Source organism: Leuresthes tenuis, unplaced genomic scaffold (assembly GCF_036924035.1).
Source record: "Leuresthes tenuis unplaced genomic scaffold, fLeuTen1.0.hap1 SCAF_12, whole genome shotgun sequence".
Taxonomy (NCBI): Eukaryota; Metazoa; Chordata; class Actinopteri; order Atheriniformes; family Atherinopsidae; genus Leuresthes; species Leuresthes tenuis.
In genome coordinates this window covers 16915565-16931713 of record NW_027325366.1, presented here as the reverse complement: position 1 = coordinate 16931713, position 16149 = coordinate 16915565, and the positions used below count along the sequence as shown (strand labels likewise).

The following is a 16149-nucleotide window of genomic DNA, read 5'->3' as shown; positions in this document are numbered from 1 at the left end:
GCATCAGCAGAAAAGCCAACCACTCAAATTGCCTTCTAATCCCAAGTATCAGGCTTGCCTACCATTTAGCAATAAAGCACTGCATCCTCACGAATCTTGCCTTATTAGGCATCCAGCAGCTGTTATGTTACGCTGTGCATGTTGCTACAATTTCATCCAGTTCAACAGATGACTTGTGATGAGATTGTGCCCAAAAGAGGGACAAGTAGCATGCCAGCTGTTTAAGGTCAAATTGCAGACAAGGGTTATGTAAGTATTTGAGAGGAAAATTGACAGATAGCACTTCTCTATCAGTTTGATATGTGGTCTGAGCTATCAGTCTATTTACTGTATGCTCTCTCATATTGTGATAACTTGCTCCGAGGGTTATTGAGTACCGCAGATCTCAGAGGAGGCAGACCCTGATGAAAAGACGGGCAAAGTGGAGTCCAGTTAGGTCTCTCCATGCCCTAAAATCATCTGATGAATAAAAATATAAAACAAAGGATGAAAAATGACCCGCTCAACTGTCTTTTTGGGTTCATTCGATCAAAGCGTGCCATAGATATTACATTAAGACTTCAGGAAATTGATAAAAAAAGGGCATCCATCAAGGGATTTAGTGAAAAGGTTGAGAATGTTGATGCAAAAAGGAATCTTATCTTCAAGAACACCCAAATTTCACCAATGCTTCTGCAGGTAATTTTTTTACTGCAGTGTTGCATCTACTACAGTCACAAAAAAAAAAGCACATTTTAATCAATCAAGGTTAAAGTGAGTGTAACAATAAATATATTTGATGGAGAGTGAAAACATCTTTTCAGTGGAACCTCATGCCAGCTGAGGAGCATGGTGGCTGAGATGTAATGTTCAGGGCTTGTTTTCACTTGAGTGCAGCAGGATAATGATTTTCAACACACGAGCAGATCCGTCAAGAAATGGCTAAAAAAAGACGAAAACGGGACTTATAAACGATAGAATGGGAGATTGGAAACAAGGAGAACGTGACCGAGGATCCTAAATTATCTAAAGGAATTCTGTGAGGAACATTGGTTAAAAAAAGAGTTTTACTTTTACACAAAAAACTTGCAAGGCATTCATTTTAGTGAAGGGCCTTGACAGCTTTTTAAGGTAAGGACAAGGTTAGTTACAATATTACATCTTTCAACACATTTTTTGTTGAATATTGAATATGACTGAAAAAGCGTTTTCATTCCTTTTGATTTATATGTCCTTTTTCTGTGAGGAACCAATGTTAGTTTGTCCTAAATGTGCAAAAGAAAAAAATATATTGAGAGAGACATTCAAACCTAAGAACCTATGTTTTTTATGGCTTACCTTTAATGGAATGCAAATATTACTGTTCTCATTGGCATCATTTTATTACAACCCCCCCCCCCCCAAAAAAAAACAAAACATGGACTGACAAATTTGGAGTCTTTTGACATGTCTGCGTTTAAAATGAGCATTATAAGTTCTAACAACATTTGGCAGCACATCATGAACTGGTGGTGGGGGGAGTGGGGAAATATTTTAAGATTGATTGTGTTTACCCTGTCAGAGGGAAAGATGGTGCGGCGGAGAGCTGATTAAGTATATCTCGCACAAATCTGATAAATAAAGAAAAGGAGGACCCAAGAGCAAGACAAAGAGCGACAAAGTGCTATCTCTTCTACTCTGTGCTTTTGCAACAAGACATAATGTAATCTCTCCTTGAGACAGAAGGATTTTTATAACCTGCGCTGGCTGGGCCTTGAGCAGGAGAAGAGACTGGCTGAGTGAAGGCTGTTTATCCCACTCTGTCCTTGATATAAACATGTGAAAAATCTCTCTGTTTTTCCCCTCAGCTAAATCAATACAAAGACATTCGGCCTCTGAACAATGTTGCAGCACTACAGCAAAAGTTTTTCATCTTCCCTCTATTCAGAGCGGTGTCCTTCGAAGGTACAGAGCAAGGGACACTAAGGTTGTGCTTGCTGCGCTTTCATGAATGCAGCAACGTGCTCCGTGGTAAAGACAACCTTCTTTGAAAATTCATTTGACAATACAAAAGGTATTTGTGATGTGGCTACTCAAACCTTAGCTAAACATAACAAGGCAGGACCTCCTGCTCCATAGCTTTGTTTTATTCTCACACACTTTCACTTGTTCTTTGCATGATTTATGTCAGGTCTAACTCCTCCATAATCACTTCTGATTTCCCCAAGGCCCTCTTTCTCCTCCTCACTCCAGGAAGCAGGCAACCATAACCTGTGATCCCTCTTAGGAGCAATTAAGATAAACCTCTAATTAATCTGCTTTATCCTGGTCTGTCCTTCTTAGTCTCTCATTCACTGACCCCCACTCCCACCCACCTCCCCTTCTGCTCCCATCCTCCTTCTGTGACAGAGGCAAGGGGAGCACTGAGTCATGACATCATAATTCACCTGCTCCAGTTTTAAATCAATATCAGTGTGTCCGAGTCAAGGATGGAGGCTGGCCTTCGCAGCTCAGCTCTTCCTACTTCTTTCTCATAGAAAATCATATAAATTGTCCCTTAAATAATTAAGCCTTCAGGTCCAGGTCTGGTCTATATTTTTTGCTGGTTCCTCAGTGATAAACAGCACTGCTGGAGAGTCAAGGTAATTCTGGGAATACAGCTGGTCTTTTTCATTCTTTCTCCATCTTTTCATGCACTCCCATTGTTAATAACATAGTCTGTTTAACCCATTGACTGTTGCTCTTTGTTGCTCTTATGTGAAATACAATGCATTGTGCCAACAGGCCAATGTGTGTTTCACAAGGTGAGCAGTAGAAATTAAAGCCTGATCTGTTCTACATAAAATATGTTTTTTCTCCCCCAAATAATAAATCAAATGTGTCTCAAATGAAAACCCTGAAAGGTGTGTATGAGAGAGAAAAGAGGAGGTGGAGAAATAGGAGGTGCATGAGTCTGGGGAGGAGGAATATGCAGAAAGTCTGAGCAACCTCTCAAAGCGCGGGGACAGACAGGAGCTAATATAAACGCTCAGTCCTTCAGTCGGGGCTATCAGGGGCTACGAAAACAGCGCTACCTCCGCGTGTGACCTCCGGAGCTTCAAAGAGACAGCGGTGCGCGCAGAGCTCCGGCTCATGCAGAGCGGCCAGCGGTCATGGCCACGGTGGAGGGCTGTCGCTGTCGGGGTGCCAGCAGCCGAAACAACAACAGCATTCTTTACAGCATTTTGAAGAGCGATAGCCTTGTGACTGCAGAGGAGCCACAACAACAGCAACATTCCCAACAAACGCTGCAACACTTGCTCCAGAAGAGCCACTCCTCCGTCCCGGGCTCGCTGCAGGAGCTCAGACAGCAGGCTTGCTCCTGCGGCTCGACTCGGCGCCGGGGTGTGCTCCGCTCCCCACAGGTGACGTGCAAAGCCGCGTCCGCGGTTCTGGTGAAGACCCTGCGGTTCGTTAAAAACGTTCCTTGTTTCCGTGAGTTGCCGGAGGACGACCAGTTGATGCTCATCCGGAGCGGGTGGGCACCTCTGCTCGTGCTGGGACTCGCGCAGGACCGGGTGGACTTTGAGACGACGGAGACCGTGGAGCCCAGCATGCTGCAGCGCATCCTCACGGGTTTGCCGGACAGGCAGAGCGAAGTTCTGGCCAGCCAGAACAGGGCGGCAGCCGGGGTCTCTGTCCTGGACATAGAAGCTATCAAAGCTTTCTTGAAGAAGTGCTGGAGTGTAGATATCAGTACCAAGGAGTACGCCTATCTGAAAGGAGCGGTGCTGTTCAACCCAGGTGGGTGGCACATTACTGTGCATGAAAATTATTTAACGCAACTGACTTACAAAGCAGACTGTCAGAGTGTCACACAGGCTACATTACTGAGATTGGTTTTACGATTATCTACTAGCATCAAAAGTTTAGTTTATTTGAAAGTTATTGTCCTAACATTCAAACAAAAAAACCTACATTTTGTGCGTAAACCTTAAGAGACTGAACAAACTTTTCTCTCCACTTTCCCTCTTTTATTCCCCGGAACCTCCCCTTTATTTCCTCTCAGATCTCGAGGGTTTGCGATGTCTGCACTACATCCAGTCGCTGCGTCGAGAGGCGCACCAGGCTCTGAACGAACACGTCAGGCTGATCCACCGCGAAGACACGACGCGCTTCGCCAAGCTGCTCATCGCTTTGTCCATGCTGAGGTCCATCAACCCGCCGGTGGTCGCCCAGCTTTTCTTCAGACCCGTCATCGGGACCGTGAACATCGAGGAGGTGCTGATGGAGATGTTTTACGGGAAGTAGGTCGCAGCTACAAAGTGGACTGGGCTGAATTCCGCAGGTTCAGCTGTCAGACGGACTAAAATCATCAGAGCTCTCATTGAGTAGGTGAGGGCCGATGAGGACTGAATTTATAACAGAGTGGAAATCTTAAAGGACTGTGAAACGACCGACACAAGCAACAGTGTGTGTGAATGCATGTGAGAATGACAAAGAGGTGTGCTGAAAGTGCTGAGGTTAAGAGATGTTATAATAGAGGAAACATACAAAGCAGCTGCTTGAATTAATAACTTATTTGTTTTTATATAAGCTATTTTTCTATGATAATAAACAAACATATTCATGTGTGTGTGACATTTGCTCTTTTATCCCTGACACACTTCCCAGTGAAGAAAGTGTGCAGACAGAATCTTATGCAGGAGATAATATGTTTCTGTACAGCAGTGATAACTCCTGAGAACTTAAAAATATGACGTCATGTCAGCTACAGTTCACACAAGTAATTGATAAAGGTCTGTTACATAAGCTATAGATTTAGGTGAGCCTCAGAAAGACATATTTATGTTATCCAGCGGAGTCAGTAAGTTGGAGGGTTTATCAGTATAGCATTTTTTAATGCTGGACATAACATTCAAGATTGCTCTCTCTCTAAAGTTCTAAGCAAGATTAGTGTATTTTTTTTTTGTTTTGTCAAATTCAAAGAGGGAAATGAGTGCCATGCAACAGATATTTGAGCTCTAAGAAAACCATGTCCCAATAACCAGCAGGAATAGGCCCCTCTGAGCAGCTGCCTGGCACTTAAAAAAACTAAATGATTGATGTCCAAAATGCAAAAGCAATAACATGATTTCTGATGGCTTTATTTGTAATCTTAGTAATAAATGGCAGTTACACTTTAAGGAACAGTGGAGGTGAAGTTGTGGTCTGGAAAACCAGGGAAAACTCCTTGTCCGATGTCAGGAATGGTGATGCACTGTTTGAGTGCGTTGTAGAACTTTTTCGATTGCAATGAGTAAAGGCAAAAAGGCCCAGATCTACTGTCCAGCTGGTAAGCACAGCGGAGGGTCTATCATGCTTCGGGCTTGTATTGCAGCTGGCGACAAGGGGCATGTTACACTGGTAGAGCGCAGAATGGATTCAGGTAAATATCAGTAAATTTTGAAAGGACAATTGCAGTCTGTGGAAAAAAAAACAAAAGATGAAAAAAATCTTAAAGAACCCGTTTAAAACTACCTCAGGGGGCACAAACTGAAGTTTTCATCTTGGCCTTCACAGTCCAACTGAGCTAAACATAATCTGTGGATAGACCTAAAAAACAAGGTGCATGCTATCAGGTCAAGAATCTCACTGTAGAAGAAGACTTGTGCAGGAAGACTAGGTAAAAATCCCCCCACACAGAACAAACTAAGAATTGACCATTCAGGTCTTAAAGTCCAATTGCCTCCTCTTATTTGAGAATCAAGTCACAATGAGAACATGCTTCAACAGGGTATTCCTGGTGTAAATCTCCCCATTGATACTTTCCAGTTTGTGGGTGATATTAAGATGCCCATAACCACCCATCCACCCACCCACACTTTTTATGAATCGGAAAGACTGCAATTTCAGTCTAGATCATTATATGAAATAGATTGGAATTCATAATCTTTTGCCCAGAGGTGCCCACTGAATCGTCTTGGAATATTGCCTTTTGAGAGTATTAAAGTCTTACATCATTGATCGTTTGTTTTTGATCCAGATCAAAGATATTGACCAGATGATCTGAATTGTACTGAAGCTGAAGTTTTAGGTGTGATTGTACTTATGGACAATATTTGAGTAAACGTGTAAATTACTTTGCACATTGAGTTGCTCTTTGTGTATGAAATGCGCTATACAAATAAAATTGCCTTGCCTTTGTGCCACAATGGCCAATAAAAGGGGAGGAATTTAAATGGACACAGGAGGATGGTGACAAAGGTAACACATGCATCTTCTCTTTTGAGTGGAGAATTAAACATTTTCTTTCTCAGTCAGAGAGCCATCAGACCACGAAATGACCCCTTAATCCAGGGTAGACACTAAAACTGGGAACATTGCCATCAAACAGCAGGAGTAGGGAAGCGGGAAGTGTAGAACAAGATCAAGTATGTTAATCAAAAAGTCGAAAAGCAAAGAGGGATGGTCAGCAAGCAGTAACCTTATTAAGCTGCTGTTTGATATATACTGAAAAAAGACACAACTGAGTGTGTTGTTGTGACAGATTAAGAAAAAAAAAACTAATAAACCTGTCTTTACACCAACGCTGCAGTCTAGTTTTGTATCAAAAACTCTGCAAACAGATGTTTGCAAGAGCAGTCCGGTTTTCAAATGTCCTTAAAGTAGCAAAGGCTTTGTTTTTGTGCATAATTTAGGCCTAATCACTGCAGAATAAAGTTTATGTGAGATTTTCATTAATGACTCTCACATACCCCCTAGTGGTTTGACAAGACATTGCAACAGAGCAGATGAATGGCCACACAGCTACACTTGCACATATGCCACTGTGGACTTAACTCTGATTACATTCTTACTCCTGTCTATCTCTTCTGCATGGTACATTTCAAAGGGGCATATGTTCTCTTCAATTAAGTCCTTAATTGCTCTGGGTTATAAAAAGTCTATTAAGCCTGTGACTGCTGATGAAATTACAGATGTCTCTCAAGAAGCTGCTAACAGGCAACGGCCACCTCCTTTCCTTGTGGTTGACAACATGTTGTCCATGTTTTGCATTTGTTATTGTCTCCTACTGTTGGCAACTTACATTTTTCATTATCATGATGAAATTCCAGATGTCTGGCAAGAAGCTGCTAACAGGTAACAGCCACCTCCTTTCCTTGTGGTTGACAACATTTTGTCCATGTTTTGCATTTGTTATTGTCTCCTACTGTTGGCAACTTACATTTTTCATTAGCATTGTTCAGATCATTAATCTTTCTTTGTGCTTGCATAATCCAAAACCATCTGAGACTGGCTTCAGGAAGGATGGTGATTGTGACAGACTCTGCGCCTTGAACATAATTTCCTTTTCTTTTCACTACCTGTATCTTTGTTTCCCCCAGTGTTTCTTGTTTTCTGTTTTCTTCTGGGGTTGGCAGACATCAGAAAATTGGCTTGCTGTTTCAGTGTTTACCAGTGTTCGATCACAAACTTACGCTGTAGGTCGAGCTTATCCCCAGGAGATGGCACTGTTTGGCAGCGCTTACCCACCCAAGTTGCATGCTGCCAAGCAGATGTCAAAATTCAAAAGAAACTCTCCAGGTCTAAAGGCAAAATGTTTGAGACAGACAGGAAAGCTGGAAGGACAGTAAGGGTTGCACCACACAACAAATTTCTCCATTCAATTTTCAACCTGGGAATTGGTGATTAGGTGGTGGTTCTTCGAGTCCACGAGAGATCCTCATATCGGCATGAACAGACTGAGAAATGAAGGGCCTCTGGTCACCTTAAAAGAGTATTCATTCAAGCACAGAGCAAGCCAGCCAGACAAAAAGAGACACAAAGACAGGAAAACATGCCGATATGACTTGTGGTTCTTTTGACTTTGACTGAGAATCTCACAGATTTTCAGCTTGTGGCCATTTTGTAGTTTTTTAGGTTTTATATAGGTTATATAGATTGCGTTTGTTACTTTGCATATAATTGTCATTTCTCATTTGGGTCGTTTTGTGTCTCATTTGGATCTCATTTCCATCACTGAGGAAAATCTACTGCAAAAGAACAATCACTCTATTGTTGTCTTTGTCGTGTTCTGATCATTATGGAACCAATTTTGATCGTTTTAACTTTTCTTCATGGTTGGTTTTTTTTCTTTGCTGTTTTAATCCATCATTCTTGGTCTTGGATTTAAAATTGAGCATTTCTGGGCATCTATTTTGGTTATTCTGGAAGTTTTCACGATTGCTTTGATAATTCTCATTTTGTGACTTAAGTTGACAGCTTGATCTGTCTTTCTGGTAGTTTTGTGTTACAATTTATGCCTTTTCAGGCCTCTGAGACTTAGTTTTGCATGCTTTTGTATTTTCTCATTTAGATTATCTTGCATCATTTTGAGACAAACATTTAGCGCCTCAGCTTGTTTTGTGTCATATCATATATTTCAGTTTACTTGTTTTGAGCCTTTAAATGGGTGTTTTGTGGTGATTATCATATCTTATTTGTCTTAGAATTCAATTTGGATTGGTTTGTATCTCTTAGTGAGATATAAATGATATTCTTGGGATAACAACAGGGCCAGCGACTCCTTGAGGAACAATTCTGTGTCCGGTAGCCTTTTTCAGGAATTTGTCCGTGCACATCAGTACATTTTAGATTCCCATTGCGACTTCTGTCAATGGATGTTTAATATGACTGACATTTGGACTCGTCTTAGAAGCAGTAACACAAGTGAGGAACACTCAGTCATGTTAAGCACCCAGGCAAACCGTCACAGTGACTGTGACCCAGACTGCACAGTACAAGAGTCCTGGAAGTAGTTCACAGAACAGGCATGAAGTTATTTTTAACTATATTGATTACACCAGTTCTTCTCCAGCTGAAACATCTGCTGTGAAAACTACTGTTGCCTGTCTCTTCTGCATGCTGCCTGACATTTTGCTGCCACTGAGAATATTTGTTGACACTGCATGATGAGGATTGTTGGGAAAAACATAAGTACGAATATCTGGAAATGGACCCCGTTGCTATAGGGAACAAAATAGTTGCCAAAAGAGGAGAATAAAGAGTGACGAACAATGCTGCAAAGTGTTATCACAGTGTTATGAATTATTGAGAACAAGTGGTTAGACTGAGACACGAAAGGAAAACAATCAAAACGAAATCAATGCTTTTAATGTGCAGTGAGAAAGTAAGGGCAACTGATAATGATTGTGTTTCTATAAAGATAGACATTTCTTTCCAAGTGAAAATTGTGTTTATATATTTATATAAATATCTATATTATATATAGAATACATATCTATTTGCTATGCATACTCAAAAATCACACCTTCAAATATATTTAAAAAGTCTTTCAAAACACAAATGTTTTCTTTTCTTTCCTTAAACATGAACTATCCATATGAATAAAATGATTTTCATGTGAATAATATTATGCTTTAAAAATCAAAACATTGAATAATGTTTTACTTTTGAATCGGTAACAGTAGAGGACGTATTTTGTCACGTGGGATTCAAAAACCACCACGATCTCTTAACAAACCAGGAACCATGTCGCAAGTGTACAAAACCAGCATAACACTTATACACAAATCCTCTTTCTATGTAAGATGAAATGCAAATAAGTATGATCTCTCAAGCAAACTCTTTTCGGTTATAAAAATAGAATTCTTTTTAAAATAATCTACAGATTTATTTTTAAGGTGAGGCATTTCACTATCACTCTAAAACAGCAAGGCTGCTTGTTTCAATAGAAAAAAATGAAGCTTCAGAGAGAGATCTGCCAGTCTATCGGTCTGTCTGATTGGAGGGGATGAGAACTGCTCCCCATTCACTCATCCTTCTCAGTCCCACAGAATAGTGTACTTTTGCCAGCTCCTCCTTCTTTTTGCATATTCTATATATATATTTTTTTTTTGAAAAGAGAGTTTCCTTTTAAACTAGATACACCTTTTACAGGTATAAAACGGAATAAAATAATAATAAAAAAAAAGGGGGTTTCAGCTCTTCACAGCTCCTGAAATGTCCAGGCCATTCCAAAAAGGTTTTTAAAAAAGTTCTCTTTAACTACACAAAGTTTTAAAAACAAAAGAACACAATAGCGCAGGTTCATGACGTACTAGCTTTCCAATCGAGCGTGTTAAAGTAAGAGCAGAAACAAACAAGAGAGAAAAACAATGAAAAATATACAACTTTGTATAACAAGTAAAGCAAAGTCCTACCGTAGAGAAGGCAACAGACTTGACTGAATAAAAACAGACAAAAGAACAAAACGGGAAAACACTGATGCTACAAAGAAATTGAAATATATGTACAGACCCTGTTTTCCTTTTGTTTGTATGTATGCACATTTTTGTGTAGGTGTATGCATGTGTGTGCACGACTGCCATAGTGTGTTTGCTCCTTTTTGTGGAGTTCCTGCGAGTCCATTTCTCATTAGTTGATAGAACAGTGTCTTTAATTATGTCCCCTTGAAAGCACAAGGGAAAACTGTGTCCACAAGCCTCCTGCTTCTCCATCACTGGCTGTCAGTTATGGACGATCGAGACCAAATGGATCCAAAACACTTTGCGCCATAACCACAACCTCTACCTGTGTTCCTAAAACGACCAGACTGAGCCTGGTCATGTCTGACGCCGACTGATCTTCCTAAAGCATACACTAAGTCTGTTCATCACTACCAGATGACGCTGGAGATGCTGGTTTCTCTTGGCAGCAGAGGGAGCATGGCATTGTTAGCGTGAGCCTCCTCCAGGCTGTGCTCTCGGCTCTTTCCGGGAGGCCTCTGCCCGTTCAGCAGTGTCAGTGGGATGTTGCAGTAGGTGTGCTGGTTCCCCAGAGATGAGAGAGGTGGCAGGGTCCCGCCTGGGGGTAGGTCATACTCATAGCTGCGGTAGTAGTGTTTCTGCCTCATGGTGGTGTGGTAGGTGTTGTGGAACGAGGAGCGCAGCTCTGGATGAGCGGTGGCCATGGCGGTAGAGGTGGCTGCTGCCATAGAGATGGCAGAGACGGTCTGCAGCTCTCCAAAAGGGCCCTGCTCACTGACGTCCAGCGCCGGCTCATGTGAGAGCATGGGCTCCGTGCGTCTGAACGGCATTTCATACTGCAACTGCTTCCAGAATTTGGAGTTGAGCTTGTTGCTTTTGGGGCCGTGCCACTTGATAACAGTGAGGGTTTTGATGGTGTGTTTGAGAGCCTCCACTTCCTGGTAATTCATGATGCCACGCAGCTCTGCACACTCAATCAGGATAACTTTAATCTCACCAGTCACCAGCATGTTGCGGAGTCGTGTCTCCAGCTCGAAGATACTCCAACCTCGTCGTACTACGTAGTTGGGTGTCATAACTATAATGAGGCGCTTGCTCTGGTCAACACAACGTGCCACATCCTCTATGTAGGCTGCAGGAAAGAAGAAGTACAGAGAGATAAGAACAAAAATGTAGAGGACAAATGGTGCCATTAGTGTACATTTGATACAATTTAATGAGGAGAGAACCACAACACTTAAAGATGGATGAACATACAGCATCAAGTACAAAACACAAGACAATGACAGGTGACTATTTTGATGTCAGCTCAGTTATTTGCACCAATCACACTCATTTCAGTTGGTATTTTATTTTTGTAGAGAAATTCAAGGAAACAGTATGACTATGTTCACGACTCATTTTGAAATTGATTTGAATTTTTCCCCCCAATCGTTCTACCTACACAATGAGAAAGCAAAGTAAGGTTTTGTAAATATGTCAAAAATAAAAACCCTAAACCTATTCACTTAGTGTCTTGTAAAGCACTGTTTGGCAGCAGTGGAAGCTGCCAGTGTTTTTTGGGATGATCCTTACAAACTTGGCACGTTTTTAAAGAAATTATCTTCCACTTCCTGACAGAAACATTCCCGCTCAACCAGGCTGGATGAGTATTGTCAGTACATAAACATTTTTAGGTCTCTGCAGAGAGATCCCACCCGGGATTTGAACCAGAAACCCTCTTGTTGTGGGGCGACGGTGCTAACCATCACACACAGCCCCGTTTCCACAATGTCTAATAGGATATTATGACCAAATAGTCCAGTTATAATCAAATCAGATTAGAAAATTTTGCTTCTAGTGTTTGGTGAGCCGTTCATATGTCATTTGACAAATTTTCAGAAGGCTGTCATGTACCTTTTAGTGATAAATGGTTTGTGTTTGGTGATTTTAGCAGATAGCCCATGCACCGATGCTTGTCCTTCGATTGGGTTATTTTTTCCTCACAAAGTAAGTTTCTTATTCATCATTTCTCATTTATTGTGACCTGAAGCTTGTTATTTAACAGTCTGACTCATGCAAGAACAATAGAGGCCACTGTGCTTCTGGAAACTATGAAAGCTTTTATTCTTCAGTAGATCTCTGCCCAAACATAATTCTGTCTCACAGCTCTAAAGACAGTTTTTTCCACCTCAAGGCTTAGTTTCCACCGAGTTTAAACTCTGACATCTTATATAAAAACACGTGTGCCCTCTTAATTATATCCAGTACATTTCTTTTAACACAGATGAACTCCAATTAAAATGTAAAAGCATCTCCAAGATCACTGATTTGCCAGTGTCATAGCTAAGGGTTTGAATACTTACATCAATAAGTTATCTCAGTCTATAACGAAGCAAAACACTTGCCTTGTCATTGTGGAGTTTTGTGTATAGATTGTTGAGAGGAAAACAAAAACTAATCCATTTCAAGATGATTCTAACACATAACAGCCTGAATCTTTCCATCTTCTCTGTGTATGTGTATGCAGATAAATACATGTTCTCATTCAATGTAAAATATTACTGTAAGGTTTAGATGAGCAGATCCACATGGCTCTAACGGGACACCAATGATTGATAACGCATCATTTTGCAACTTCCGAGGAGCAGGTAAATGAAAGCGGCTAAATGCAAAAGGAAAAGACTGAGGGTGAGTACCTCCAAAGAGTCGTGTGTCATCCTGGAAATGCTCATTGGTGAGACCTAAACATAAACATTTTAACATTCAGGTCACAGGCAGTACACATTACAGACACAGAAACATAACACTGCACAGAACACTGTAGTCAAAGTAGCTGTGCTTCCTCTCACTCATCTTTTTATTTCACATATAATTAATCACATACCATGTTTCCCTGATTGGACATTCATCTGCAATGATTCTGCTTGGCACTGATGCTGGCGGCAATTTTCTTTTGATTAAAGGATAGAGGCGGCTCAGTCAGCAGGGCTCAGAGCCTTCACACATTTCCCACTGATGTTTAATTCTGTCTGGACCAACTAGGACGTGTTTGCGTTTTATCTGTTTCACATGAAGCCTACAGTACAAACACACAGCATCGCTACAAAGTAGAGCACACTGTGTACCACTGGCACAGACGGACTGCTAAGCAGGCACGAGTTAGCACGCATGAGAATATGTTCAGACAGAATTTTCATGGATTTATTAATGCATGAATGAGAACCAGAAAGGGCGATAAATTTGTTCAATACATCGGCTCCCAGTACACGCTGTATACTGTTTTCCCTCATCTTCAGTATCCAGTCTTGGAATAATCCATAACGAAAGCTACAATCTTCTTCTTCTATCTAAAGAGTTTGAGAAGATCCAAGCAAAAAGGAGTCTTGTTAATGGTTTTGGACTGAATATGATCTTTTTCGCACAGTTTCTTTAAAAAACATTTTGAAATGATCAGCTATTATTACGACTAATATATGCAACAACTTGTGGGTGTGATTATCCTTTTTGTGGAGTTAAATATATCTTGATAGCACAATTAACACAAGACACTGACAGTGAACAACAACACTGAAGACAGGCACAAAACAAACATTTAAAACTGTGACAAAATGTGAGCAATGTGCCAAAAACTGCAACAAGACACACACACATATATATGTATCTATGTATACGTGTGTGTGGGTTTGTGTGTGTGAAAGCAAAACATACTGTATATGTCCTTAAACTTCTTTTTAAGATGCCACAATCCCGCATGCACATACACATTCACAGAGCTTACTTCCTGTTGGAATGAGGTCTCGATCTGGGATGAAGAGCTTGTAGCCATAATGCTTCTCCAGGACATCAGGGAGGATCTCCAGGGCGAAGCGCTCCTCCTCCCTTGTCTCCTGACTCCACTGGTCAGGGTCCACTTTGGTGTAGGACAGATAAGCATCGTAGTCTTTGTTTTCTGAAAAACGGAGAGAAAAAGCGTGGTTCGTGAAAAATGCGGCCCATATGTGCAACCATCCAACTTACAGCTTGATTTCTCATATCAAAAACTGGCATGCACATTGCTAGGGCAAAAGAATGTGAACCCCTAAACATTATGCCTCTTTCATTACAAAACAATGATTGTTGCATAAGTGCAATTTTCATACCAAAGTTTCAATGATCAAAACTACTCCCAAACATAAAATTCTGAATTCACATTTAAGAACACAGGTTAATCTCACATCAGAATATGTGATTGCTGTATTGGTTAACAGTATCAAAATGCAGTTGCCTTTTAATAAACACTAAAATGGTCTAATACCCGAGTTTGAACAGGATCTTCATTTATCACGATGGTGAAACGATTCAAATACAGGACTCTTGTCCAAGAGACTGATGTTCATATCCCATCTTAAACACATTTGTTTTTTTACCCATTTTCAAACTAAACATTTTTTTTTATATTAAATTGAACCAAACCAAAAAACAAATTATTAATCCAAAAGGAAATTTAGGTTGTTGCAGAAATTTTGACATACCAAAAAAACAAAAAAGAAACACCAAAAAGAACAAATAGTCACAGTAGAGAGTCATTCTCCTGCTCTAGCACGTATTACAGCAGAACTTATGTGGCCTCTGACAGAACACCCTTCCTGGTTTGATCACCGTGCTATATAGGGGTGGTGTTATTATGGTAAGCAACTCTGGTAACGTTCTTCCATCCACGGTGTCCAGCAGAGAGTCAGCCTTCTCTATCATTTTGTTCTGTTTCTTTGAGCCACTGGCTGGTCTGTTACTTCTTATAAACAGCCTCAGTGTTGTGTTTCAAGGTCAGTCTATTCTCTGGGTGCACACGCATATCTGTGATCCACCACCTCTCTCCCTAGGTTGCAAATAGTGGTCATCTCATTCCTGGCCCTCCTAAAACCCACAGCCACCCCCATTGTCTTCTTTACATCCAAGATGTCACGATTGGTGGAGATGCGAGGACCCAAATGTAGACACAGACTTTAGGCAGTAGGTTGTGGGAGAACTTAACTGATTTGATAAGAAATGGCAACAAAAAGCACGGCCAAGCCGGAATACCTTAAAACAAGAAGTAATAAAAACAAGAACCAAAAAAAACTAAACAACAAAAACTGACTGCGACTATGAACATGAACTGACAGTGTAGGTGCCATATGATTGATATAAATCATAGTACATTTCAGTTCATTATGGAGTATTAATTTAGATTTCATGTCAGTTTAATAATTTAATTGAATTTAAAAATAAGTTAATTGAAGTCATGATTATTATTATTTACTTATCATTTGTACATAAACACTCATAATTCATTGTTTAATGTCATTATAAGTTTCAGTGAAGCAGATGACAGTAAGCACCGGTTCAAGGCGTCGTGATTAGGCACTGGGCTGTGTGGATCACAGGAGAGTGACAGGAGCACACAGTTTTTCTGACCGTGTTGATAATTTAGTGCTTATCATGCTAGAAAACGTAGAAGACGTGTTTTGAAGTGTGTACATAGGTATAATTGGTTACAGTGTCCGTGGAAAACTTGTGCTTTTTATTTTTCCGTACTTTCTTGCGAATAAACCTGTAAAATCAGTCATCGTGGAGGACACACTTCTTTCATGGTTTAATTTTGGACAACACGCGTCAGCCATAAACTCCGGTGGAAACCGATAGGTTTGTTGGAAAACCTACATACAGAGATAACGGGAGATGGTAACAGGGAGGATCTGGCAAGCACTGAGACCAACAAAGGATAATATATACTGGGGAAACTATTCTGAAAGTGGCTGCAGCTGGGCTTAATTGAGTAGGAGACAGGTGTGGAAGTGGAGCTGATAACCAAAACAGGGGAACTGAGGATAATCGGGAGCAATGACCAGAGCAGAGAGAAACCGAGAAGTTCAAAGAAACAACTAAGAACACAAAGTAAAACAGAAAAAGAATCAAAACATAGAAAAGACCAGAAACTCAAAAGCACAGAGTAACTAAGAACAAAAATGTCAATCAAGACCAG

At 40.7% G+C, this 16149-nt stretch overlaps 2 protein-coding genes across 5 annotated transcripts in view; one reads left to right on the top strand and one right to left on the bottom strand.

Moving 5' to 3' along the window:
• The first annotated feature begins 1442 nt into the window (after positions 1–1442).
• Positions 1443–4569, top strand: nr0b1 (nuclear receptor subfamily 0, group B, member 1). 2 transcript variants are annotated; one of them, XM_072396685.1, is made up of 3 exons: positions 2698–2762; positions 2862–3741; positions 4007–4569. In XM_072396685.1, the coding sequence occupies exons 2-3, from the start codon at positions 3111–3113 to the stop codon at positions 4246–4248; spliced, it is 873 nt and encodes a 290-aa protein (XP_072252786.1). In that variant the 5' UTR covers positions 2698–2762; positions 2862–3110; the 3' UTR covers positions 4249–4569. The 2 variants fall into 2 exon arrangements, with proteins under 2 accessions (XP_072252785.1, XP_072252786.1); XM_072396684.1 differs by having other exon boundaries at positions 1443–3741.
• Positions 4570–9215: 4646 nt separating this feature from the next.
• The window catches only part of il1rapl1a (interleukin 1 receptor accessory protein-like 1a), a 169612-nt gene continuing 162678 nt past the window's right edge, over positions 9216–16149 (bottom strand). For 2 of the 3 annotated variants that reach the window (XM_072396672.1, XM_072396673.1), the window contains exons 10-12: positions 13927–14097; positions 12845–12889; positions 9216–11298 (exon numbers count right to left, since the gene is read on the bottom strand). In XM_072396672.1, the coding sequence (XP_072252773.1) occupies positions 10577–11298; positions 12845–12889; positions 13927–14097 (938 nt within the window). In that variant the 3' untranslated portion in view covers positions 9216–10576. The remainder of the gene's footprint in view (positions 11299–12844; positions 12890–13926; positions 14098–16149) is intronic. The other variant, XM_072396674.1, reaches the window with a different exon arrangement.

Coding starts and splice junctions, on each gene's coding strand:
- nr0b1 (XM_072396684.1), top strand. CDS start 3,111: ATGGCCACGGTGGAGGGCTGTCGCTGTCGGGGTGCCAGCAGCCGAAAC. Junction 3,742..4,006: donor AGCGGTGCTGTTCAACCCAG/GTGGGTGGCACA, acceptor ATTTCCTCTCAG/ATCTCGAGGGTTTGCGATGT.